At 40.5% G+C, this 27,795-nt stretch overlaps 1 protein-coding gene across 1 annotated transcript in view; it reads left to right on the forward strand.

Annotated features, from left to right (window-relative positions):
- Positions 1-27,795, forward strand: part of SCNN1B (sodium channel epithelial 1 subunit beta) — a 1,718,819-nt gene that overhangs the window by 482,955 nt on the left and 1,208,069 nt on the right. Inside the window, exon 4 of the mRNA XM_044089820.1 lies at positions 5,564-5,754. Coding sequence (XP_043945755.1) covers positions 5,564-5,754 — 191 coding nt within the window. The remainder of the gene's footprint in view (positions 1-5,563; positions 5,755-27,795) is intronic.

Here is a 27,795-nt window from a genome sequence, read left to right on the forward strand (position 1 = left end):
ATATGTTTAGATGGATGGTCACACGATTAACCATGCTGTCCATGTTTATAGTACTTTAGCATATGCTATTAGTGCTATTTGCCCTTGTCTGTTTCCAGTAGGAGTATGATGCTTGATTTAAGTAGATTTTACTTACTGGAACAGAATTATATATATACTGTTTAAATACAGTCGTTTCTCTTTAAATGTTACCTAAGTTACGTCATTTTAACGTCAGGGTGTTTTTAGTGTCAACATATGAAGATGTTTCATTAGGATTTGTGCCTTCGGTTCAATCCGTTGACTAAATTTGATGTTACGAATGGGATGTCAGATGATTACTAAGTTCTATAGTGCGAATGTAACAGTTTTTAATACTGCTACTATTGAGGTAGGTTTTGGTCCGTACATAGCGTTCTGCATTATTCCATGGAGTGTTCACTTTCATGACGATACATAGGACGCTACATGAGTTTATCTAAATTTCAACCCATCCAGTAACTGAGAGGAAGGTAGGCTTGGGCATTCGCCTTTTTATATGAGTGTGCAGTTTTTATTTTTTATTTTTGCTTTTGATTTTGTATATTTTTTATGCTTAGAGGGAGCACTGGATTGATCGTGCTGAAGACGCATCTCTTAGACGTCAGTGAATGCTATGTGAACTATTACTCAAGTAGCGACGATATTGCATTATTTCAGCTATTGTACAATAGCTATGTTTTCTAGCAAGCTTTGTAAATAGGTTGAGATGTTGACACTGGTCCACACACCATCAGGTTTACTTGCGATCTTAGATCTATGCCTAGATCGCTATGTGCAATTTGCCGTGAAATTTTAAAAACACTTTTTAAACCTATTTGATGTTTTGTTTTTAGTCATTGTGACAGATTTTGATTTCATTACTCATTCTGTATATGGGAATTTATGGGGCGCTAATAGCCTCATATATACTATTGTATTTTTGATCTATGCTCCACTGATGATTCTATGAAGAGCACCTAAGCGACATTGTTTAGAGCATTATATATGAACTACGGCTTTAAGAGTTTAAACTTCCCACTTGTCATGCTGACCAATGACAGTAGTTTCCATGTTTTATAAAGATTTTTTAAGCAGCTTGTAAATGTTTAAGAGTTTGAGAAAGCCCTATGGCGAAAGCGCTTACTCACTTTTATGAATAAATATTTTTGTAATTTGAAAGGAGAGCATTCGGCGTGTTATTTACTGGACTATTGGATTTTTATCGTTTTATTGCCATTAGGGGTACCGGCTTTTCTGTTTGGTTTTTTATTATCTTTATCAGCGTGATACCCCGCCTCTGTTTGTGACCGCTCTGCATTGGGACTGTGAAACTATAAAAATGTGCTTATATTTATCCATCACTTTTGGCACTCTGTTTTTTTTTTTTTTTAAATGTATTCTGAGTAGAATCTCACATTCCTACTGGAAGTGGGAATAGTTTTCTGAGTAGTATTTCACATTCCTGCTGGATTTGAAAATAGTTATGTATTTGCTATTGAAATGTTATGCTAATTCGATGTCCAGATTTTTGGCAGGATGTCCCTACTTTTTAGGGATCATTGTTCCTATTTTAATTGCCTGCAAGTTGACAGGTATGCCGTGTCTACTTCAGAGTTTGCATTATTAAGGTCTTTAACTCACATTTACAAGGTGCAGAGTTTGATTCTGACCTCTGGTTATTGGCTAGGCTTGTTATAATATACTGACTGATAGCCTAGTATTCACCTATATGGTTAAGGTATTTATCTCGCCTACTTAGAGGTGATCTCTGCTTGACTTACAAAGCCATGTCTGACCCAGCTCTGTTAGAAATGCTACATCTAAAGAAATCCCAATCCCTCTGCACCATATGCTCCAGAGACCTCAACCTCATTACCACAGTCAACAGAACATGCTGGAGGGACAGGTTCATAACCCAGAGACTGCCCATGGTATGGAATAGACTTCCCATTCATGTCAAGCAGAGCACCTCACTGGCCCTCTTCAAGAGAAATCTTGATGAGTAGATGGGAAATAGAAAATTCACCCCAGGGATCACTCCAGTGGCTCTAGTTGACAGAGGCACTGGGAACTAAGGACAGGTGGCACGATGCCAGGGTAATCCTATGGGCTAGGAAATTGTTTCTGCTACTAATTATTTCTTACATAATGTGGGTATTGTTATACATAATCATCTGTTACCTTTTGTAGAAAAACTTGATTCTTATGTTAAAGATTCTTTTGATTTTATTGATAAAATTTCAGATATTATATGGACAGAAAATATGTTTTGGGTTAGTGTTGATGTTGTTAGCCTATATACTAATATTGGCCATAAAGATGGAATACAAGCATTACGTTATTTCTTAGGAGATAATCCTACCTCACATTATATTATGGATTTGACATATTTTTGTCTTTCTAATAACTTTTTTTGTTTTAATGAGGTAATTTATCATCAGTTGAGAGGGTCAGCCATGGGGGCACCTTTTGCCCCCATGTATGCTAATTTATTTATGGCTAAGTTTGAGTTAGAATACATCTACACTAACATATTTTTTCAGCATAATGTTTTACTTTACTTTCGTTACATAGATGATTAAATTTTTCTTTGTAATGAAGGTTTTGAATCTATACATAAGTTTATTTCTGATATGAATAATAACAAATATAATATACAATTTGATGGTTTACAGTATGGTAAGAAAGTCAATTATCTAGATATTTCTTTAATAGGAGGTATTAATGACCATATTTCTACCACGGTATATCGTACGTTTGTGGATGGCAATCAATACTTGTATGGCACAAGTTGCCACCCTCCTCATACTTTGAGGTCCTTGCCATATGGAGAGATAGTTAGACTATCTAGATTATGTAGTGATGAAGCTGATTTAGAAAATAACATTTCTGACTCCATCAACATGTTTCTGCAAAGAGGTTACAGTATCGAATTGATTAAAGAATCTATTAATAAATTATTAATAGCTATTACTAATAATACTGAAATTTTTTTTCCAGTTAATAGAGTTTATAAGGAGACTATATTTCCAGATAAAAGAATAAATAGATACTTACAAAACTTTAATAAAGAAAAACAAGATATTTATTTTGTGACTACTTTTAATTTATTAAGTGAAAAAATTTGGGATTATATCAAGTATTATTGGAAATTTTTGTTACAAGATCAATTTATGTGTAAATTTATTCCTATTGTTCCAAAGGTTGCATATAAAAGGGGACAGAATTTAGGAGATAAATTAATTAAAGCTTATTATGTTCATCCTAAGAATCAATTAAGTCATTCATTATGTACTTACGGAACTACTCCTTGTGGTTCCTGTAATATATGTTCGTACATTAAATTATATTTTGCTAAAATAAATGGAATTAGGTTTATACCAAATAATCAATTTACATGTCAAACTTCTGGAGTTATTTATTGTCTCAGGTGTCCTTGCAACCTTTTTTATGTGGGAGAAACAAAAAGAAAATTTAAAATTAGAATGCAGGAGCATGTTCGTGATATCAAAAGGGGAGCAATGGAAAGTCCAGCAGCTTCACATTTTATAGAACAACATAATAGTAACGTGAATGTTTTGGAGTGTACTATTTTAGAAAAAGTTTTTGTTAGAAAAGGAGATGGTAGATTGTTGAAAAATATCTTATTATTTAAAGAAACTATTTTCATATTGAAATATATAACATTATCACCCAGTGGTCTCAATAAAGAAGTCAACTGGAGATGTTTATTGTAATATATACTGTTTTTTCATGTTATATATATATTTATTGTTTTTTTTATGTATTGTTGCTTTAAAAATTTTTTTTAACTCAAATTGATTCATTAATTGAGTAATTAACTATTATTATCCAATTTTGACTTGTATAAAAGGGAGTTTGTATTTATTATTCTTTGTGTGCTGTAGGAAGGCTGTTGTGGCCAAGGCGCTAAGACATATTAAATTTGTTTTGTGGAGAATTTGTGTTGTTTCTTGTCATTCTTCAGTCTTTTTTGGACTATTATTGGTCGTTTTTTTTAATCGTATGGGCTAGGCTTGTAAAGGCTCCAGGGCCATTAGCCTAGTACACACCTATGAACCTATATCTAGGTACAGTAAGCAGTTTTGGAGTAACAGTGTAACATTCTGTATCATGAGACAGTAAGTGTTTTTAATGTAACAGTATAACATCCGGTATCAAGGGACAATAAACAAGTTTTTAATGATGATTTTTTCCTGTATCAAGAGACAACGAACACATTTTAAAGTTACACTGTATGGAGGTACAGTAAACAAGTTTTTTTTAATGTAACAATTTAACATCCTGTATCAAGCTACTATAAATATTTTTTATCGAACAATGTAATGTTCTGCATCAAGGTGAAATCAACTAGTTGCTGAAAGGCACCAATTAACAAGTGTGAAGTAAAAGTGTAACTTCTTCCATCAAGAGACAATAAACCAGTTTTTAAAGTAACAATGTAACATCCTATGTCATGGTGCATACACAAGTAGTAATGAAGGATCAAGGTACAGTTAACAAGTCTGAAGTAGCAATGTAACATCCTGTAAAAAGGTACAATAAGCAAGCTGTAAGAAATCATAAGGCATACATAAAGGCAGTGTCGGGGTAAAGGATGTACAATGCTTTTGAGCCCTTATGTCTCTGCTGGGCTAAGTAAAAATGGTAATATTCACAGTCATATTAGCCATAGATTCTTAAATCCCTGACCAGACCCTGTTCAATACATTTGATTCCATTCTGTGCTGAACACTAATGAGCAAATACATACTTGTATAACTTGTACATATAATTAATTTTGATTCTGTACTGAAAGGTCACATATAGCTGTGATGTCCTAGTGGTTAACTGCTGTGACTGTAGTGTACAGGGTCCTGGGTTCAAGACCTGCAAGGGCTGTTTATTTATAGTTCAGATGTTGTAGTGGTACATTCCTCTGATTCCTCTGACATGTAACTGTTGAGCATCGTTGTGTGATTACAAGCATGCTTTAAATATATACAACAAGTTTTGGGGAAAATTGTAACTAATTTTCAGTAGGTACATTTAAGTACAATTGCAGTATGCAGCCTGTTTTGAGGATAAATGCAGTGTATGTAACTTTGCATAATTGTAAAATCAGAATAACTTTGAGGGAATGCTGTAGTAATGCATCGTATAATTTTGTGTTGTATTCTTAAAAATGCTGGAAAATATGACTTAAGTCAGTAAATGATTAATCTATACCGCTGAAGCATATTCACCAAGTATAACTTCAGAGGTTTTTAAGTGTTACCAAATCACTGGTTCCCTTGATTTTTTCAGGAATATAAAATAGTATTTAAATCTAGCAGGTGGGAGACATGAGCAGAGTAGACAGGACAATATTTGCAAGGCAAAAGGTTATGTGAAAGAGGTGGGGGGTCTTGTAAAATGGTGAAAAGAAGATACAACCATGTGCAGAGAGGAAGGATGTTGTACTTGTGCACCTCTCTCTTTTGTTAATTTCTTATAACATGAATTAAGGTGTGTTCTGTTAACTAACAAACAAATAAGCTTTTAATTTTATGTATTCCCTTAGTGCAATGCCAGTGGGTCTGACTGTTTCTACAAGAATTTCAGCTCCAGTCTTGAGGCTGTCAAAGAATGGTATACTCTGCACTACCTAAACATAATGTTGAGAATTCCCTTGGCAGAAAAAGCAGCAATGGGCTACAGTGGGAAGGATTTGATTCTTACATGTTTTTTTGGAGGCATTGCCTGTGACTATACGTAAGTAAAAGCACTGGATATTGCTATGTTATACAAAGTTGTAAAAGCTGTTAAAGTTCCTTTATTAATAAACCTTAACAATCTCCAGTCTTCATTCCCAGTGTCAGTAGTAGTCCTAGGCTTACACACACACACACACACACACACACACACACACACACACACACACACACACACACACACACACACACACCAAACAAAACACCACACATGCACCAGGTATACTGTTGTACATTTTTTAAATACATATTACTTTATACAACATCTTACAGAAGTTATTAAGTACCTTTTCAGTGCATTTCCTCACTACTGTCCTCTTAGTACCTCTTACTCAGTTCACCGTTTGCTGAAGCTAACTCAAGTCCTTATTCAGGCTACAGGACCTCCCAACTTCAGCTTATTCCTAGCCTATCCAACAACCCATGGAAGTAATTCATCTAGTGACCTATGTAGACCCCATGTGAAATGCTGTAGTATTAATAGTAAACCTGCACAGCTAAAGCCTGTGTCTTCCAGTATAATAATGGCATATTGTCAGTTTCACAAGCATGGATTTAAGTGTGACCATGGCATCATGGTATAGCTTTGCGGCCATCCTGTAGTGCCAGAGTGGAGTACTGCATTGAGCAACATGTGATATAAAAATGTGCATCCATGTAGACAGGGCTACAGCTTTACTCCTTGAATGGACCTAATTGAGTGGCCATGGCTACTTAGGGGTCTGATGAATGCAGTGCTCTAGCTTAGTGTTCCAGGGAAGGCAGGATTTTCCTGTTGCTGCACAGGAACTTCAGGCAGCTTCTTATGATGGCCCATTGCATAAACTGTATGCTTTGCAGGTAGTGGCTTGAATGATAGGAGCTATCCCTGCCATTGCTCTTTTTGGTTACCTGTGTCAGCTTTTCAGCACCATTATCATCTGCTGTATTAACTGTTGTACATATATACTTAAGAGTGCACATTTTGTATTGTAGCAATGAAGGAGCAGCAGCTGAACATGTCTGAATGCTGCAGAAAGTGGGAAAAATTCTCGCATGAAAAGGGAGCATATAATATTTGTGCCAGTTGTACAACTGTGCTTGTATTTGTAGTATATATCAGAGATCATTTTCCATTTTCCCACTGTACCATCCTCCTACAGGTTCATTTTTGAAAGAAATAAGGTGGTGAGTCTGCAATTACCTTGGTCTGTGCTTTCTACTACCTCTGGAAATGGGGCTTTCTGCTGGAGGTGGCATGAATGGGGTCTATAATGTTCTCAGTGTCTGCCTCTTCATGGAGAAGATTCCTCTCTTGAAAGTGAAGCATAGGAGCTCCCATTGATCTCCCAGCATTGGCTGCAGAGGCTAGTGGCTGCAATAGTATGCCAGCAACTAGATGCCCATTCTGGCATGACCAGTGGTGTCCCATGGCCAGTAGGCTCTGTCCATCAGACCATTGGGGGGTAACTGGCTTATACTATAGACATCCAATTGAGTGATTCCTAGGTTTGTTGCATTTTTTACTGTCCTAGAATTGAACCATACTAGGACACACCTATCCCCATCCTGTTTTTTCCCTCCATTATGTATAATTATTCATTCTCTCTTTATTGTTTAAACATTTTTACTGTCACCATTTGTTCACCCCTTTTATTTATTTGGCCATCCTCTATCCTCCTAACCTTTTGTGTTTATACTGCATCTGTCTGTCTGTGGCAGTGTTTTGTGTTTGCTGTGTGCCATTTTACCTTTATCCCACACATGCATCCACTACCAGTACCTTCCCCAACTGCCCTTCTTTTCTACCAAATGTATGAGTCTTCCCCAAAAAATATTTTACTTTTCCTTACAGCAACCTTTCTATGTCCCTGCCTGCTTGCTGCTCTCCCATTTTATCCCAATTCCTCTCCATCTGTGTGATGAGCAAGATTTCCACTTGCTATGCAAAACCACATTGATGCATGTTTTGTCTGCAGTGCTACCCTTCATGTACTTGATGGGTGCTAAATTCCACACTAAGTGGGTGAGAGAATGTTGGCACACTACCATGACTTATTTGTGATGTCCATCGTGTAGGTCATACGTGCTACTGTAGTGTTGCTTCTACTGTGGAGCATCCAAGTGTTACGTATCCCATTATTTTTAGACCTCCCTTTTCTTATGTGGTCAAATAGTCACTTCACTAAGTGACCTTATTGCTTGAGAATGTGGAAGGATAGTGACAAATGGAGAGAAAAGAACATATTTATATACAAGAGAAAGCAACGGAAGTGGGAATTCACTGCCCCAGCCCTATACCTTACCCTAGAAAAACCCTTTCCATAAAACTACTACTAGTCATAATGTGTGTCTGAATTTAGTGGTACAGTTTTGTTTAACTGATGAGAAAGGGGAACAGTATGGATTCATTTTTCAGTAGGGTTTTCATATGTTTTTGATAAGGTGGGGTTTGATCACTAGCATTTGATTGCTTGTATTCAAGTACAAGTGTACTTGGCCATTTGACATACACCCCTCTGAGGACATTATGCATGGTATGCATACAAGAAAACAATTCCAAGCAGTGTAAAGACAAATGTAGCATCACCCTGTTATCTTTATTTTTATTGTGAGTAAACTGATCCTTCTTTGGCACTTGTCAGGCATGACCCTGTCTAGAAGGGACTGAAGGGTTAGAATACTGTGCATATGCACAATTTTAATATAACTTGTCAACCAGCATGTTGTGAGGACAAAGGAGGAAAAAGACTACCAATAGAAAATGCAAGAACACATGCATGTATATGGAGAACTTACAAATTCCAGACCAAAAGTTATGAATGAATCCCAGATCCAGGCACAGTGATTCAGAAATTTCAATGTCTGTGTCATTGCAGTTTTTAGTTGACTTACGTTTTTTCTTGCAAGCCACTTCATTTGTTATTCTAAAGTGATTTTATACATACATATATATATATATATATATATATATATATATATACATACATGTATATATTTTTTAAATTTCAATAATGTGAGCAATATTTGTATTTATATTTAATGGTAACATACTTATTTAATAAGATGATGACTGAAGTATAACCGCATGTAATTAAAGCATGGCTTTACTCTTTCTTCATTTTTGTGTTATTTTTGTGATGTTTTGCTTTTTAGTGTACATTATACTAGATTTGCATGAAGTCTCTCGATACTTATTTGTAAAAGTGTCTACTTAGTACTTGCATTGTATTACCAACAGCTGAACATTTTTGGCCAGAAGAAAGCAATAGAGCAAGACTTTTTTAACCCTCCCTTTTTCCATCCTTGTGGGGCAATAAAGCAATTAAGCCTCTTGGGATGTTACTGAAGAGAGTAGAGGTATTATTAGGTACAGCTGACAGAAAACACAGCTTCACTTACTAACAATGAGTGAGTATGTGTGAGATAGACAAAATCTGCAAGAAAAACTCAGCCAAGCTAGAGTTTTCACTCTGTGATACCTTAAATCTCTTGTAATGGAGGCTTGTGGGATATAATGCAGATGACCTTTAAGGACTTCAAATGTTTAGCTACATGGCTTCTGAATATCCATGATTTCTCCTGAATGTAATCATAAAGACTTAAAAAGTGAAAAAAAAAGTCAATGACAAGAATTAGATGTATAGACTTGTTATTTCAGAAAATGTATATTAATTCACATTTGTCTTCTTAACCAGGTGATTTGACTGTAATATGTGTAGCCCCCACAATATCCATACTACAATAAATCACTTACATTTCATTCTGTTCAACTGAAACCTGGCTGAAAAAGTCAAACCTACTGTTTAAACACAGTAAAACAAAACTGATGCTTTTCACCCCACACATTAAACAGTCTTTCTTGGTTACATCTGCATATAATAGTGAAATTGACGTACCACAGACTAAATTACTGGGCATTATAATACATGACAATGTTAAATTTGATCAATATATTCTTCAAACAATTAAAAAGACCCACCAGAAACTAGGCTTCCTGTACAGGACAAAACAGTACCTTACCGACCTAGGAAGAAAACCCTAGCCTTATCTTATTTGCTTCCAACCTTCTTATATGCCTCACCTAACAAACTTAAGCTCTACAATAAAATCCAAACTAACCTTCTGTTACAGCAAATTAGCTAAATTTGCTACCAGCTCTGCACACCGAGCTCACCACTGACAAGCCTTAAAGCAGCTAAACTGGCTAGAGCTTAACAACTACATCACATACTCTCAGCCAGTTATGGCATACAAACGGGTATATTTTCCTGAGCAATGCTCTGTTTCATATTATTGCCCTATACCTCCGTTCTGTTGATAAATTTCTACTAGCCACTACTAAGGCAAATAATTGTCATGTAAGTAATCCTGTGGTAGCTGGTGTTAAGTGTAGGTCTGGAGTGCAGATGGTCCAGGGTTCTAGTACAGAGTGTGCAAATTTTGTTTTACTGTTGTGACATTCCAGATTATAGCAATGAAGTGCAACATACACAGCTGTTTTTGCAACCTTCTTGTGGTAACAGCTGTAAGTGTAGGACTACTGTACACATGGTCCAGGGTTCAAATACAGCATATTCCATATACTTTTAATGTTGTTCCACTTTACATTATAGTCACTCTCACAACACTTGCCATAGTGTAGCTGATATTAATATTTATATGTATGAGAGCTAAGACACTAATATTGTGTCAGTTATTTATCTATTTATCTATATATTGCCCATTTATCAAAAGTATGACTGTAGATATACTGTGTACTATGTTCATGCAAGTATATTTCTGCTTTGTGGACTGGCATGGCCTTCCCATTTGACTAACACATTTACACAAGTACAAGAGAGCAGGCTAGCACGTACGGTTGATGCACGGATAAATCAACCATGAATACAAAAGAATAAATCCAGCACCCTGAGTAGGTGTAGCAGATAACTCGTTTATTATTAACCAGACCGGTTTCAGCAAATAGCTTTCTTCAGTGGTATGGTCAGGTTGATTAAACAATCCCTATGTATAGGTAATTCAAATGAATAATATGACATCATTTCCTGTTTAAATAAAATATAAACAAAACAGTAATCTAATTCATGACCACAACATGTAAATAAGATTTTATATTTTTCTTTTTTCCATTGTCCTATCTTATTTACATGTTGTGGTCATGAATTAGATTACTGTTTTGCTATTTGCTGAAACCGGTCTGGTTAATAATAAACAAGTTCTCTGCTACACCTACTCAGGATGCTGGATTTTTTCTTTTGTATTCATGGTTGGTTTATCCGTGCATCAACCATACGTGCTAGCCTGCTCTCTTGTATGTGTTCCTTGTTGCTGGCTGTTGGTGTCTGAGGGTGAAGCATTTTGGCAGTGGATTCAGTATTTGTAGTGAGGATTCTTTTCTCCCCCCGACTTGTGGAGTTATACCAGCATAACCATCAGTGATTTTTGGACCAGTGGAGACTGTCTTTCGTTCGTTTTTTATATTCTACTAATTTTTTATTCATTTAACATTTTTTTGCCATACTATGTCTTGGTTTTTCATTTTCAACGCATACACAGTAGTCGGACGCCATCTTGGGTTGATTTTGGTTGTCGTTTCAACTAACCATTTGGATTATTACAATTTCACAATGCCTATCCAGGTTTTTGAACTAAGAACAATTTTTGGATTATTTGGTTGGGATCTTTTTGGGACATATTTGTCGCTACATTATCTACCTGGTGTCCACATTATTTCGAAGGATACAAGTACTGTGTTTCTCATTTATTATTTTTTTGAAACTTAATATATGAAACATTTTGTCTGACAAATTATCATGGCATCTTATTATATGGAGGGAATGTGATTTATGATTTATATTTTATCAGTATATTATTATTTGGTCTGGGGCTGTTGCACTAGTAACGTGTATACTGATGGTAACATCCATACATTAGATCTGTTTATACGTTTATGTTTAACAGGGAATGCCATAGTTTAGGCCCTTTTTTTGATTGGACTGGGCAGTTATAGACAGCGCATTATATTTGAACACTGGCTGGTCATTTTTTGTTTAATTGTGGACCTTTTTGTTGCAAACAAGTTATTGTTTCCAGCTCATCGTCAAGTTATTGAGTACAACATCTGAACGTGATTTTGTAAATCAAGCAAGGAGGTCTTTATACTAACTTTGAGGATATGATTATACACTGCTCTCTGTCATTGTGACTGGAAATACCACCCTTTTTTATAAATTGGTCCTTGTCTGAACAAGTACATCAAGCTCTAGGACACAAGCACTTTCATTTGACATTTAATCATTATTATAAGTGCTTGGGTCTGAATTGGACTTGCTTATCAGATGTATTCAACGAATAATTTAAAGTCATCATGTATCCTGTTTCTTTTCTGTACAAGTTCTATTGTTTTATAGTCTTGCATTCTCTGCTTTGTAGTACTATACGCAGAGTTAACTGTGGAAGCCTTTCGCTTTTGATGTAATACAATTTTATTAGTTTTGCCAACATATTACAGTTAAGGGCTGTGTTGTTACATGATATTTAAATTGTAGGTTATAATTTTGAATGTCTATGCAGTTTATACGCTTGTGTTCAGAGGGATACAGCACAACTATAGCAACTGCCTGTGTAACAAGTTAAACATCTCTTTTTTCGGATAAGATATACATATATTATGCAACACCATATCATTTGCTGATATTCAGCCCTTAGGTCTTTTTGTGTGCTTAATATTTTCTCAAGGTTAGTTGGGTATATCAATACAATAGCGTTGGCTTGGTGACTTTTACAGCAATATTGTAAGACTGATGTTGTTTTTTGATTAGGTATATGTCTGTCTGAAGCATATTCTCATCAGATCTCATTTATTAGGATCTCTTGCATAGGACTATGGTCAAGTGTTACACATTTGTTTCTGCCTTTTTATTATAGAGGTATTTGCATTGTGGCAAGGACCTTTTGCCCTTAATATTGATCAAAGTGTGTAGCCATTTGGATTTCATAACTTGGTTATGTGTTATTATCTGGTCCCTCTGCATTTCAATACCCATTATTAACATTGGCTTGATTAGGACATGTTTGCTTGAGTCTTTTTTTGGAGGTTGGTTCGGTTGTATAAAATTGATTATTCTAATACAAATACTATTTTGACATCAACACATCACATTTGGTTTTGACATACGTACAATCTATTGACATGGATCTAAATGACATGGTACATGGATTATGCGCAGATAAAGATGGTATTCATGTATTTGGGATTGATTCGAATAATGTATCTGCTGCTAGTGGAACCTCTGATCCAGTTGACGATTGTAGTATGTTATTCACTCAATTTGGCAAAAAAATTAAAACATTACGTTCCAATATCTGGCACTCCAGATTATTTAAGGCATATAAACATCAGAATATAGCCCCGAGGGGTCTTAGAACTAAATTGCAACCTTTGGTTGGTCAACCGGATGACGTATTGATTAAGGAGTGGAATGTTGCACAACAAGATTCAGCCATGATGTTTGTCAACATTCGGTCTTCATTTTATGACAGGACTATTAAAACCAATATTTGTGATGTGCAAGAAATGTGTAAAGAATTAAAACTATATGAAAATCAACCGAGCTTTCAAGAATTACTCAGTAAATTATCCAGAGAACTCTCAGCCTCTGAAAAAATTCTTAAAGAAAAGAAATTAAAGAAATTCACCAGAGATATTGAAGATTATAGAAGGGGGAAACCCTTTGAGTTATACAAAGCGGTACGATTTGCAGAGGGTACCAAATATTTTACACATACACGCAAAAAGCGGCCCAGATCCATACTTAAAAGGGGTACATCACCCAACAGGAGTTCAGGGGAAGAATCATCTACTACTGATACTGAATCCACCAATATGTCGGATTCTCCCACTCCTAAAAGGGTACGCAATGCTGATCACCCTTTAGGCACAGACACAGGGGGGAAGGAAGCATAAGAGCGTTAGAGGAACTGTTTCTGTCAATTGTGAAATGAACATAGACTGTTCAAATGTGCATAACATTTCTGATTATGTATTAACATCCACGGAAGAGCTTTTGCTAAATAAAGGTCTGGGTTTTATTCCTGGTTTCTTTGTTGATGAAAGCACATTTGCATCAGATGTTATAGATTTTTGTAGAAGATTGAACTTAAAAATATTTTTTGATCAACAGGACCTAACTCAAAGATCCACTGAATTTCGATTCTTACCCTCTAAGTTTTGTCCTCCCATGGACAAACACGTAGCCATATTCCAGAATGCTGTTCTCAAAGATCTACACCACCAGTTGGGTATAGGAGACACTATCAGAAACAATCTAAATGCTCAGGAACAACAGGCCCTTACCAATCTTAGAAATAATACTGATATTACCATTCTTCCTGCAGACAAGGGTGGGGCCATTGTGGTTATGAATTCCAGTTATTACTGGGCTGAAGGAATAAGACAAATGTCAAACACTCAGCATTATTTACATATGCCCATTGACCCTACGCCCAAATTCAAACAAGAAATACATAATTTCTTACAGCTTGCTGTTGAAGAGGGCATTATCAGTATAAAAACAAAATTTCATCTCACTGTCCAGGATCCAGTCAAACAATATTTGTATCTTCTGCCCAAAATTCATAAATACCTTTCTAAACCTCCGGGTAGAACCATTGTTTCAGGCATTGGATCACTGACGGAACCTTTATCAGTTTTCTTGACTCAATATTTAAAGCCCTTGTTGTCACATGTACAGGCGAGACTGCAGGATACAACTGACTTCCTTCAGATTGTCTCTGAATCACAACTTGAAACTAATTGGATCATGTGTACTCTAGATGTCACTTCATTATATACCAGTATACCACACTGGGCAGGTCTAATGGCATTGGAATATTGGCTGCTCAAGACCAACCTCTATAGTCCGGGATTTAATACCTTACTTATTTGTATGGCTGAACACGTTCTAACCAAGAACGTGTTCTATTTTCATGACCAATGTTACTGGCAAATTCAGGGCACGGCGATGGGTGCCTCTTTTGCACCTATCTATGCAGATCTCTTTATGGGATATGTGGAAGATCAGATTATATATAATGAAACACATAATCTATATTTGCCTGAAATGGATATTTGGAGACGGTACCTGGACGACTGTTGGTTGGTTTGGAAAGGGGGAATTGAGTATCTGATGGAATTTGTGGAATATTTGAATAGCAATAAATGGGGTGTTAGATTCACAATAAATCATGACACACACCAAATTGATTTTTTGGATGTCCACTTAAGTAAGGAAGTGGATAACACTATTCGTACCACAGTGCATAGAAAATACCCACAATATAATAGTCTTCTACATGCTTCTAGTCTCCACCCTAAACACATCATAAGAAACATTCCCAAATCACAATTTGTCAGGATTAAAAGAATATGTTCATCTCATTTAGACCTTCAGCATTGCCAGAATGATCTCTCAAACAGATTCATACAGCGAGGGTATAACAAAATGGATGTCCAATCTGCAGCTAGTATGACCAACAACTTATCAAGGGACGGTTTGTTGGGCTATAAAGACAGGACTGCTCAGTCCTCAGTCCAATCACTCAGACTAGTAACTACTTTTGGCAGGAACACCTACCAATTACAGGACATAATCAGTAATCATTGGAATATACTGCGAACTAACACACATTTGGCTACGTGGTTAGATGACAGATGTCTCTATTCCTACTGCAAAGGCAAAACTTTAGGATCACATTTCTCACATTACAAAAGAATCACACCTCAGGATGTTTGTATGACCCAGACTACTCTACTAGGAGATAGATTAATTGGCTGTCATCCTTGTGGTCACTGCTCTTTTTGTAAATATATATTCACAACTAAGGAATTCACTAGCAAGAATACAGGCAGGATATCCAACATTAATCATTTTGCCAGTTGCAGCACAGACTGGGTGATCTATTTGGCCACATGTACATGTCGGGCATTTTACATTGGTCAAACTTCTAGACAGTTGCGCATTCGTATCTCTGAGCATTTAGGAGATATCAGAAATGCCAGGGCTACTAACGCTCTGTATAAACATACTGTTGTACACAAAATGGCTCAATTTTCTTTCATTTGCATTGACAAGATTGTTGGTCACAGAGCATTTAAAACTGGATGGCATAAACTGTTAAACAGCAAGGAAACCAAATGGATAATTAAATTAGGTGGTTTGTTTCCACCAAGTCTTAATGACAAGTTATGAAGAACTATGTGTCAATACCATGTTAATATTGTTACTTACATTCTTATCCTTTGTTCTGACCTTGACATAAGTTTCACTAGTCAAATATGATTATTATCATTATTATTTAACAATATGTTTTCAGTATTCCAATTCTGAAATACATACTAGTTTTAAACTATGATGGTTTAGTGCTGGGTATATTTTTCTTTTTTCCATTGTCCTATCTTATTTACATGTTGTGGTCATGAATTAGATTACTGTTTTGTTTATATTTTATTTAAACAGGAAATTATGTCATATTATTCATTTGAATTACCTATAAATAGGGATTGTTTAATCAACTTGACCATACCACTGAAGAAAGCTATTTGCTGAAACCGGTCTGGTTAATAATAAACGAGTTCTCTGCTACACCTACTCAAGGTGCTGGATTTTTTCTTTTGTATACATTTACACAAGTGCCTGTAAATCAAATAACCTTGAAATTGTACTGCTTGACACTGTTGCACATCGCTTACCATCATTCAAACACATTGCCTGGCAGTGCCTACCCTCGGTGACTGTGTTTGTGTGATGGTAAGTGATGCGCAACTTTTTCAAATGTTGCAAAACCAAATCGTGAACACTCTCAGTAATCGTGACACATGCACTACAGACACTGAATTTGTGTGAAAAAATACTGAGACCACAGGGTTGTATTACTTGTTGGGGAGGGCCAACACGTGTATATATTGTAAATGTATGACATATAGTTATATCAGGCCCTTAGTTTGCAATGTTTCCACATGTAGTTTTATGTCTTACTAATATATACAGTTCCATAGCGTAGCAAGCAGTGGATCTGTGTAATGGTTAAATGTGTACACTCATGTGAGATACTCCTGTTTATGCATTGGTAAGCAGTGCACAAAAGCGAGCCGCATTGCTAGCACCTGACAGTAGTAGTATCTGTAGTAGAACCAAGTACCATCTGTACTCCAGGCCAGGTTTTCATGATGGAGAAGAGCATTAATTGATTGTATCCGGTTTCTGATGTCCTTCAAGGATGCATCTGCAGTCATAACATATGGGTTGTCCTGCCTCAGGCAGCCCTTCGGTCGGCCGGATTCCAAAGTCTGGGTCTGGCCTCGGTTGATGTCGCACTTTCCCCGACGTCAGAGCTTCTGGGGTATAAAGACATCAGCCGACGCCATTTTCCTCAGTCTTTCTTGCCGCGCGGTGCCCGAAGCAGAAGCTGTTCGCAAGTGCCGGTCAGTCAGATCCAGAGATTTCAGCTACCGAAGACTTTGAAAAAAGCTAAGTACCCCGTTGGGGACTCTTTCTTGCCTCAGCCGATGTCAGACAAAGTAAGTAATTGTTTAACTTGTGGGAAACAAATACCTCATAAGGATTTCCATTCTTACTGCCTTCCTTGCTTAGGCCCAGACCACGACGTATCAGCTTGTTTAGCCTGTGCCTCCTTCAACCAACGGACTCTTAGACGTCGGTCGGAGTTTGCAGAGGAATTTTTTGGAACCGCTTTTGCTTATAAAATGCCGTCGGAGACTCCGACTTCGCATATGGTCAAAAAACGCAAGGAAAAGGACTGACACTCGCGGCCCGCAGTTTCGACTGAAACCACGGCTAGGCCTACCGCGAGTGTCTCGGTTTCTGAAACCGAGTCCATGGTTATTGCTACTACCGAAACCATACCTCCGACCACCGAGGCCAGAGAGGCCCCGGCTGAGTTGGCTTCAGAACTTCCTACCGAAGCTAGTGCTCAAGAATTGTCCGACACCATACCTTTGGACATTTCTACTCCCGCACGTGGGGCAGCTAGGCCCTCAGCTTCTATGTCCATTAAGGCCTTCTCCAGGGCAAAAGCTGCCAAACTATCAAAAACTTTGCCTGCCAAATCTACTTCCCAGAGGCCTTCCTCCAGTTCTCAGATCCTCAGTCTTGCTGAGGACCTTATATCCTTAATTAGGGGTTCCCAACCTCACCCAGACAGGGCCTCACAACCTCCTCCAGACAAAAGGCCCAGGACTGATCCCTCTGAACCTCTCTCCTCAGATTACTCCACGGATGGATCTGATTTGTCAGACCATCAGGAAGGGGCCTACTCGCCTTATGAGGATTCAGATGCAGAAGATTCTATTCCTTCGGCCTCCCCTCCTGAAGAATTTTCCTTTGGGGAGACTTTACACTCCATGAGGGAGCACTTTCAATGGCAGGGTCAGGATTTTTCTGATTCTAGAAAAAGATTAAGGACCTTTTTGCATTTGCCCCAGCATAGGCCCTTAGCCATACCCCCTGTTCTAACTGTAATTGATGATGTGTACAATGATATATACTAACACCAGGATCGCACTACAGTGGGGAAAATAACATATACCTTTGACTTGCCTTAGAGTACTACTTGTCAGTGAAATGAGTTTTAGGTGAAATGAACTTTCAGTGAAATGAACTTTAGGTGATTTGGTGTCAGTGAAATGGTCTTTCCATGAAATGGTCTTTCAGTGAAGTGATATGAATCCATATATCTATATATATATATATATATATACACACACACACACACAAAATTATTTTTTTTTTAGTGATATTTAATTGTACGCTTTCATTTAGGTTTATCCAATTTAGAAGCATTAGACAATACATTTTCTTGTTTTGTACTGCTATCACTGTCAGAATCAATAAAAGTACCATTATCAGAAGACATTTGACAAGTATCCGAAACAGACTAAGGGGGAACAAAGTTATCCATAACCCCCCCTCTATCTGAGAAGGAGGTGAAATAACCTGCTCAAAATCCAAATCCAAATCAGAAGACAGATACTTTAGAATCATCCATATTATTTTTGGGCAACCTATATGAAAATCTGCAGAACTACCATACCTAGTGCACTGTTTCACACTATTAGTTTTGTTATGCCCTACCTTCTGACAAGCAGAACACATCAAGTCAGAGCAATCTGTCTGAAAATGCCCTAACTGTCCATAAAAAAAAAAAAAAAACACGTTTTGGCTGCCCAGCATAGTATATTATACAGTGAGTAGAGCAAACAGATATCTGATCACCAGTGTGTTGAAGCTGACTTTTAACATGCAATGCAACTTTACCTCAACACCCCCAAGTCCATAAACCCAAAGTGTCCAAAATCTTAGTCAGTGGTTGAAGTATTTCACAGTATTTTCCAAGTTCAATTCACACATCCATTTCCTGCAAAAAAAGGTCTCTTGTCCATATTTGTCCTTTACACAAATGAAAGTTATATCCTTGAAAGTCAGACCACGGTGCCATATCTTTCTTTGATTCTAACTTAGAAAGAAGAGTTTGCAAAACATTCTCAGTTTCAAACTAATATAATAAATGTTTTCCCCAGAAAAATAATTGAGAGCTCTCACCTGCAAAATAATAACACCAAGGGGAGCAATAACAGCCAATCAAAATGTATATCTGTCCATAGGGATCCCCTGCTATATGTAGTGAAACCACAACAAAAAGTGGTGATATGCTAAAGAATCTCATTGTCTTTGTACTGTATCCTCAGTGGCATTGGCACAAACTACATGTGCAAAAGACTGCAGTGAACCACAAGGTAATGTAGATGAAACAGAAGGCCCCATCACTGCATTAGAAGTAGTATATCCAGGGGTCAACTGGAGTCTTACCATCACTCTCCAAAGCATCAGCAACAGCATTCTGTTCTGTATGCTGATCAGTATCTGTCCACAACTTATCAGAACAGTCCGTACTGGAACTTTTGGCATACATTCAAGAACTTGCTGAGTAATCAATCCACCCTCTTGCAATTCTATGACTACTGTATTAGAAGTTCGACATTCAGAAAAGATCCCCTCCCAAACAGAAGGCACAATTACCACATTACACATACCATGCTGTACCCAGCATTCAAGAGTAGAGGAAGTTCCCTGATGCCCAGGCCAAATTTCACATAGTAGTACAAGCACCACTTCAAATTTCTCATAAAAATAGGCCACTGTCCTAAGGGGACTAACCTTTTGATGTAAAACCTGTTACTCTGTTAACTTTTTAAAAAGTGATTTAGACTAGCCTGCTCTTTGGTGTCCAGTTTTACAGAACATCTCTGACATTGTCTCATATTTGTGCTCTGTCTTTTAGCAAGTCACATAATCACCTTCTTCGAGGCAACTGGAAATTTAAATTAGTCACCTCAGTAGTCCACTGGAGTTCAGGCGCAGTAGCTAACAATGAACCTGAGAACTTAATGGTCTAATGGAAGGAAACTGATTGTTGTAAATGGGAGCATCATCATATGAACCATGATCTTTGGTCTCCTTGTTATGTTAATAGTGTGTTTATTATTTGAATGTGAATAAGGTGGACAGCACAAAGTCTATGAGTTTAAAGTTGGTATTTTTAACTGTGAATACATTTTTAATTTAGCTTATTTTTTGAAAGCATGCTAGTGTGAAATGCACTGTGTTTGGGTTACAACAGTTTGTCTAGTACGTAGTGAAAATGAGTAAGGCTATGAACTGTTAAGGGCTGCTCCTTGTAGTAAGGATTTGAGTCCTTAAGCCTTTGTTTTGTCTTTTATGTAAAAACTACAAGAGAAAATTAGTCAAGCTGTCATTTTCACTGTGGGATACCTTAAACTTCCTGTAATAGAGGCCCATGGGATATATGCAAATGACCCCTTAAAACATCAAGTGTTTCAGCCGTATGGCTTCTGAATATCCACAACTTTTTTCTTTATAAGTCTCTATGGATTCATTCAAGCTAATAAATCCAAACCCATCAAGTCACTTAACTTTCGCAGTTGCCCCAAAGCACTGTCTGGTTATTTGAGCTAGTCTCCATAATGATCTCCAGGACTCAGTGCTTAGTAACTATGAACATGTTGTTGTTGTTTACCATCCATTCTGTATTGCACTTTTCTTTATTCAGTAACTATTAGGAAAATATCACCAGCACACATTTTTAATATAACATTGGCAATTTATCATTCAAGGTCAGCAGACACTGCATTTGTAGATGCACTGAAATGCAAAGTTGTTTGCCGGCAGCCACCTCAGCATCTGTAATAGTTCTCTCTAATGTGGAATAGTTTAGAGGATTTGTACTTCTGAAGAGATTGTGCATGTAGACTGATACTGGTAGATTATAATGACAGCAGATTGAGTGGTCTCTTGCTGTTCAAATGTTCTGAAGTGGGTAGTTTTGTCATTATTGGTTCATACAGTAAGCAGTGAAATAAAATGTAAATAAATGTTCAAAACTACAAATGTAAAACACTGAAACAAATGCTGCCCTGTTAACCTAGGGAAATAATTTAGTACAGTCAGGAATATGAATCAAAGAACAAATGCGTTTGTGTGTAATCCTAAAAATGTGAGCAGTGAGTCGATGGTTCAAAAAAAGTGTGGGGCCGAAGATACACTTAGTGCACCACTAGCCAGATGCATTTTTAGTGAATGTCGGATCTGAAGTAGGATATTCATTTGTCTGCAACCTGTGGGTTATGGATCCGATATCGGATCCGAACCGGCATGGTTTTCCAGCTATGGATCCAAGCTCTCAGCTCCTCCCCTCACCCATAATGCCCTGCTCTACCCTCATGACCTCAGATCTCGTTTGCCGCGCTGGTGACTGGATTTGTATTCATAGCTCTCAGCTAAGTGGTCATTTATTACTTGTTAAAACAGAAAATTTAAAGTTTTTTTGGTTTTTCTGTGTGAAAGTTTAGGTTTCCCTCTTTGATAGTTTTATTTTGAGTTAAATTAAGTAATTTTTTTTCCCTCCCCTCGCTGTTGCGTAGAGTGTGTGTGTTGGGCCTGTGTGTCTTTTTGTTTAAGTTACTTTTAGTAGCTTTATAGATTATGGCTGATCAGCCTAAATCTATTTTCTCGAAATGCTCCGAGTGTGGCCATAAGCTCTCACCGGCTGATGGCCACACTCGGTGTGTTAAGTGTCTCTGGGAAGAACACCGCACATCTGGTTGTTCCATTTGTGCAGGGTTCAACCCCAGGGCACTGAGGGAGTGGAGGTCCAAGCTTGTCTTGGCGGGTCTTTACCGCCAGACTCGGCTCCGGCCTCCGCTCCTTCGGGTACAACTGTGGCTACGGTTGTTCCCCTGTGGCACCCTCCTGCTCCTGGGACTCAACCTCCCGTTTCTGGAGAGGAGAGGATGCTAGAAAAAGGACCGGAGGAGAAGCACCATAAGCGGCGGGCCGAGACCTCTGTTTCGGCCCCGCCAGCCAAGCGAGCTTCTCCCCCGGCTCCGTTGTCGGCTCGGTCTCCTCCTTCTCGGCTCCGGTCCCCTGTGTGCTTTTCACCGGGTCCTGAGGAGGAGGAGACCCGATCTCCGTCGAGGCTATCGAGGAGGCACTCCAGGCCTACCTCGGTAGCCTCGTCGAGATCTACACATAGCCTTTCTGATGCTGATCTGGACCGGATGATGAGAAGGTTCATCCAGGCCCAGATGCAGATGGGAGTGCTCTTGCCTCCCCCCCCTCTGGGGGGGAGCTCAACACCTTTTTTTAAGCGTAGTGCTGCTTCTCCGCCCCGCTACCCGGGTGCGGAGCAGCGGGAGCCGAGCAGCGCCGGGGCGGGGGGGGGGCCAGCGCCGATAGTACTTGGTACTTCGGATCCGACCCTGCCCTCGAGTGCGTCGGATCCGACCTCGGAGCCTGGATCCGAGCCTCGGATCCGGGGATCAGTGCTCCTTCGGCGCCGTCTGTGTCGGAGCGTACTGTCCTTCGCCGGATCCGGCGCGCCGGCTCCGGTCCACTCTTCGGATCCGAGGGGGAGCCGATTGTCGGATCCTTTGGTCGAGTCGGCTCCCCTTCGGCTTTTGATGTAGTGGAGAGGGCTCTGTTGAGGGTCTCCGGACCCCCGGCACTTGTTCCGGCTCCGTCCCGCGCTCCCTCTGCACTGGGCCAGGCTTCCACCATCCGGCCCCTGGGACAGCCCGTTTCTGTGCCCCAAGTTGCTCCTATGGAACAAATTGCTGCTTGCGAGGACTCCTCTGACAGCCCCCCAGAGGAGGTCCCTCGCAAGCATACGTGCAAAAGGAGGCACATTGACTCCCCCGAGTCTCTCACAGAAGACACGGACTTGGAGGAAGGGAAGGCTCCCCACGGTCACCCCGAGGATGTCTCCTTTGGAGACATCATGGAAATGCTCCGTATAAGGGGGTGGTCTGCCCCAAGTCTTCCTCGGACGAGTCCGTGTTCTTGGAGGCATTTGAAACGGGCCCGTCTACCTCTTGGGTGTCCCCTGCCGACCCCTGGTGGACCTTATTACCACCAGGGCGTGGAAGGAACCGGACACCGTGGAGCCAATTCCCAAGAGACCGGATAGGATCCTTAGTCCGCCATCCGACCGGACCCATTGGAGTAAGGGGCCTCCGGTAGATGCCATGTTGACGGCGGCCACAAAGAGGGAACTGGCTCAGGAGAGTCCTCAGTCCACCCACCGAGCAAGGAGTCTCGATGATGGACCGCTTGGGGAAGCGGATGTTCAGTTCGGCGACCTTCTCGGTAAGGGCGCTGAACTATTTGGCACATGTCATTAGGATGCAGCGAGATCTTATTAAGGAATACGCTGCATCCCCGAGTCCATTTCGGAGGAGGACAGAGTTCTGCACTCCACCCGTATGGCCACTCTTAGGTCAGTTACAAATACTTCTATGCGGCTACTCTCCCATGCAACGGAAGGCGCCGCTAGAGCTGCGGGGACAGGACTGGTCACTAGACGTCAGGCCTGGCTCCGTCACTGCGATTTTTCTGAGCCCTTCAAAGCGTCGTTTGACGCCCCTTTGATGGTTCTGCTCTGTTTGGCAAGACCGTTCGAGGCGTTGACCCAGAGCGAAAAGGACGGGAAGACGCTGTCTGCCGTCGAATCCGCTTCTCTGCACCCCAGAGGCCCTATTCTAGGAACCAAAAGGGTCAGAAGAAGATGTGGTTCCGGAAGTCGCAGCAGTCCCAGCCTGCTCCGGACAACCAGTCCTTCCGTGGCAGAGGAGGACAGGGAGGACGCCGCCCTAGAGGCAGAGGGGCTCCCAGAAACTTCGGGTCCAGGGAACCTTTCTCTGAACGGCCCGCGCAGCAACCCTGAGGGGTTGCCCGACTGCTCTACTCTGGAGGCAGTCGGGGGACGTTTTTCGGGGCACCTAGCGGCATGGGAGTCCATAACATCGGACCGCTGGGTTCTCCAAATCATATCCAGAGGATATCGCATTCCTTTCCTTCACCTTCCAAAGTTGAAGTCCCTCCCAGACGTCCCACCCGGTCAACGGGAGGCCGCTTTGGCAGAAATTGGCCATCTGCTAAAGAAAGGAGCCATCCAGCCCGTTCCCCCAGACCAGATCGGATCAGGGTTCTACTCCAGATTCTTTAGTGCCAAAAAAGACGGGGGAACTAAGACCAATCCTAGACCTCTCTCTCTTGAATCTGGCAGTCCCCAAAGAAAAATTCCGAATGGTCAATCTGCAGTCTATTCTCCCCCTTCTGGGAAAAAATCACTGGATGTGCTCGATAGACCTCAAGGACGCGTACTACCACATCCTGATGGACAGGCGCTCCAGGAGGTTTCTCCGCTTCCGGCTGGGAGCCAGTCACTACCAGTTCCGGGTCCTTCCCTTTGGTCTCACCACAGCCCCCAGGGTGTTCACCAAAGTATTAGCAGTGGTAGCGGCCCACCTGAGGCTTCAGGGGGTGCAGGTCTTTCCCTACCTGGACGACTGGCTTCTTTCCGCCCCAACAAGGCATCTACTTCTATTGGCGCGAGACTCCTTTCTCCATCTTGCTCCCTTTCTGGGCATCACAATAAATACAAAGAAATCCAACCTGGCGCCCACACAGTTCTTAGATATTATAGGGGCCAGGCTAGACACAAGGAGTTTACGAGCCTTCCTCACTGCGGACAGAGTTCTAAATCTGCAGCTCCAGGTGCGGGCCATTCTCCAGTCAAGTTCTGTTCTGGCGGAGTTGGTCCTGAGGGCTCTAGGGTCCATGGCATCGGCTATAGCACTTCTTCCTCTTGCCAGGCTCAATATGCGCATTCTACAATGGACGCTCTTAGTACAGTGGTCATACCTTGCTCTCCCCATGCATCATCCCATAGCGATCAGCAAGGCTTGCAAGCGGTCCCTCTTGTGGTGGCTCCACTCCCCGGATCTCCACAAAGGCCGCCCATTTTGTGCTTCTCCTCTCGCCACGGTGACCACGGACGCCTCCCGCCTCGGGTGGGGGGGGGCACTTTGCGGGCCGGACCGTCCAAGGCACGTGGAACGATTCAGAGACCTTACTGCATATCAATGTTCTAGAGATGAGAGCAGTGCTCTTAGCGTTGCTAGCACTTCAGGACTTTCTTCCCTTGGGAACAATTGCAATTCAATCGGACAACATGTCTGTTGTCTGGTACATCAACAAGCAAGGGGGAACAAGGTCTTACCCTCTTTGTCGAGAGGCCATGAGAGTTTGGGAATGGGCAATCTCCACCAATCGCTTTCTAATAGCAACGCACATTCCGGGTCGGTCCAACATCCTAGCGGACAAGCTCAGTCGCACCATTCTGACCCCTTACGAGTGGTCTCTCAATTGTCAAGTAGCGGAACGCATATTCGCACGGTGGGGAACCCCTTCATGCGATCTTTTTGCTTCTCCCTCAAACACCAAGTGCGACAGTTTTTTCGCTCTAATACCTCCTCCCGGAGGTACCCCAAGAGACGCTCTGGTGCATGCTTGGCCACCCGGTCTTCTGTATGCCTATCCACCCTTGCCTCTGATGCTCCAAGTTCTTCAGAAAGCCTCTCGGGTGGGTTGCAGAATGATTCTCATTGCTCCATTCTGGCCTCGACAGATCTGGTTCCCCTTCCTAAGGTCTCACTCGGTGAATCCTCCTTGGATTCTAGATCCCATCCCGGATCTGATATCCCATCCATCCTGCATTCCTCCTCCGAATCTGGACAACCTGAAGCTGACCGCTTGGCTGCTCCAGTTCCACTCTTGATAAGGACTCGGTATTTCATCACCGGTTAAAGCAATTTTGGTGGCAGCTCATAAACCATCCACTAGAAAGGTTTACCGAAGCAAGTGGAAACGTTTCTCTTTGTGGGCGGAGCGGCAAGGCCTGAATCCCTTCACGGTTCCTCTTCCTTTAGTGCTTGACTTTCTAACCACTCTCTTTAACGATGGTGCCAGCAGTTCCACAGTCAAAGTACAACTGGCGGCAATTTCTCACTATCACATTGGCCATGACTCTAATCCTCTTATGTCAGCCAAATTGTGTAAAATTTTTCTTAAAGGTACTTTTCTTCTCAGGCCCCTATAAAACAAGCAGTTCCTCCTTGGGACCTCTCTTTGGTTCTACAGGCCTTGACCGCCTTCGAGCCAGCGGCTACGGTGGATCTCAAATTCTTGTCCTACAAGACAGCCTTTTGGTAGCCATTACATCGGCCAAGAGAGTGTCTGAACTTCAAGCATTATCAGCTAAACCTCCTTACTTGGTATTTCATCCGGACCGTGTCTCCCTCAGGACCAACCCGTCCTTTCTTCCTAAAATCGCTTCTGAAGCAAACATCAATCAGTCCATTAACCTCCTGTTTTCTTCCTAAATATGAAAACAAAGGTGAATATAAGCTACATTCACTAGATGTTCACAGGCAACTTAGATTTTATCTGAACAGGACAGCTGGTCATAGGCAATCAGACCAGCTGTTTATTTCCTTTGCAAAATTCAATTTGGGCAAGCCAATCTCTAAAGTTTCTCTGTCCCGCTGGATTTCACAGTGCATTTTATTGGCTTATCAAGCTTCAAGAAGGCCCGCACCGGAGGGTGTTCATGCCCATTCAACCCGGTCAGTATCTACCTCGGCAGCCTTCAAGGCTAGGATTCCTCTAGATGATATTTGTGCAGCAGCCACGTGGGCTTCATCTCATACGTTTATTTCCCACTATAAGTTGGATCTTGCATCTAGGGGTAGAGCATCCTTTGGCTCCGGTGCTCGGAATATCCTTCCATGATGGCCGCCCAAGATTCAGGTAGCTGGGGACTCTGTCCCACAGGTTGCAGACAAATGAATATCCTACTTCAGATTTAGAAGTTATGTACTCACCATAACGTTCCATCTAAGTAGGTGTATTCATTTGTCTGCAACCATCCCGCCCTCCTATCCCCCTGGCCTTTCAGTTTCCTGCATATTCTATGTTACCCTTTTTAGGGTATTGTTGCTTTGGCAAACTCGATCTGAGGTCATGAGGGTAGAGCAGGGCATTATGGGTGAGGGGAGGAGCTGAGAGCTTGGATCCATAGCTGGAAAACCATGCCGGTTCGGATCCGATATCGGATCCATAACCCACAGGTTGCAGACAAATGAATACACCTACTTAGATGGAACGTTATGGTGAGTACATAACTTCTAATTCCAGTGCATTTTCAGTGAATGTGAGTTTCAAGGACAGAGAAGTTTACTGTTGTTCATGCTAAGTCTGTTTTCAAAGCAAAACTGTTTTGTTTAGTAAATGGCATTAAGTGTTTGTGCTATACAATTTGAAAAAACAAAGTTTTAAATGAAATCTAAATCTCTGCAAAAGTAAAGAAGAAAATAGTATGCACATGGACAGGTTTGAACAGTGTTTATGGTAAATGGGGAGAGACAGCCAAGTAATGGGACAATGGAATGGTTGTAGTGGGGGGCAGAGGGGCCTGGTCCATCATCCTGCCTAGGGCCACATTTGACCATTATCTGACTCTGGGGATTAGTAGTAGGTTTTGTGAAATGCAGAACATCTACAAATCATTTGAGACTTTTCATGAACTTTATGAGTAGGTCATTCAATTCCTGCCTTCCCTTAAA

The sequence above is a fragment of the Protopterus annectens genome, chromosome 12.part0 (genome assembly GCF_019279795.1).
Source record: "Protopterus annectens isolate FY-2018-M chromosome 12.part0, PAN1.0, whole genome shotgun sequence".
NCBI lineage: Eukaryota > Metazoa > Chordata > Ceratodontiformes > Protopteridae > Protopterus > Protopterus annectens.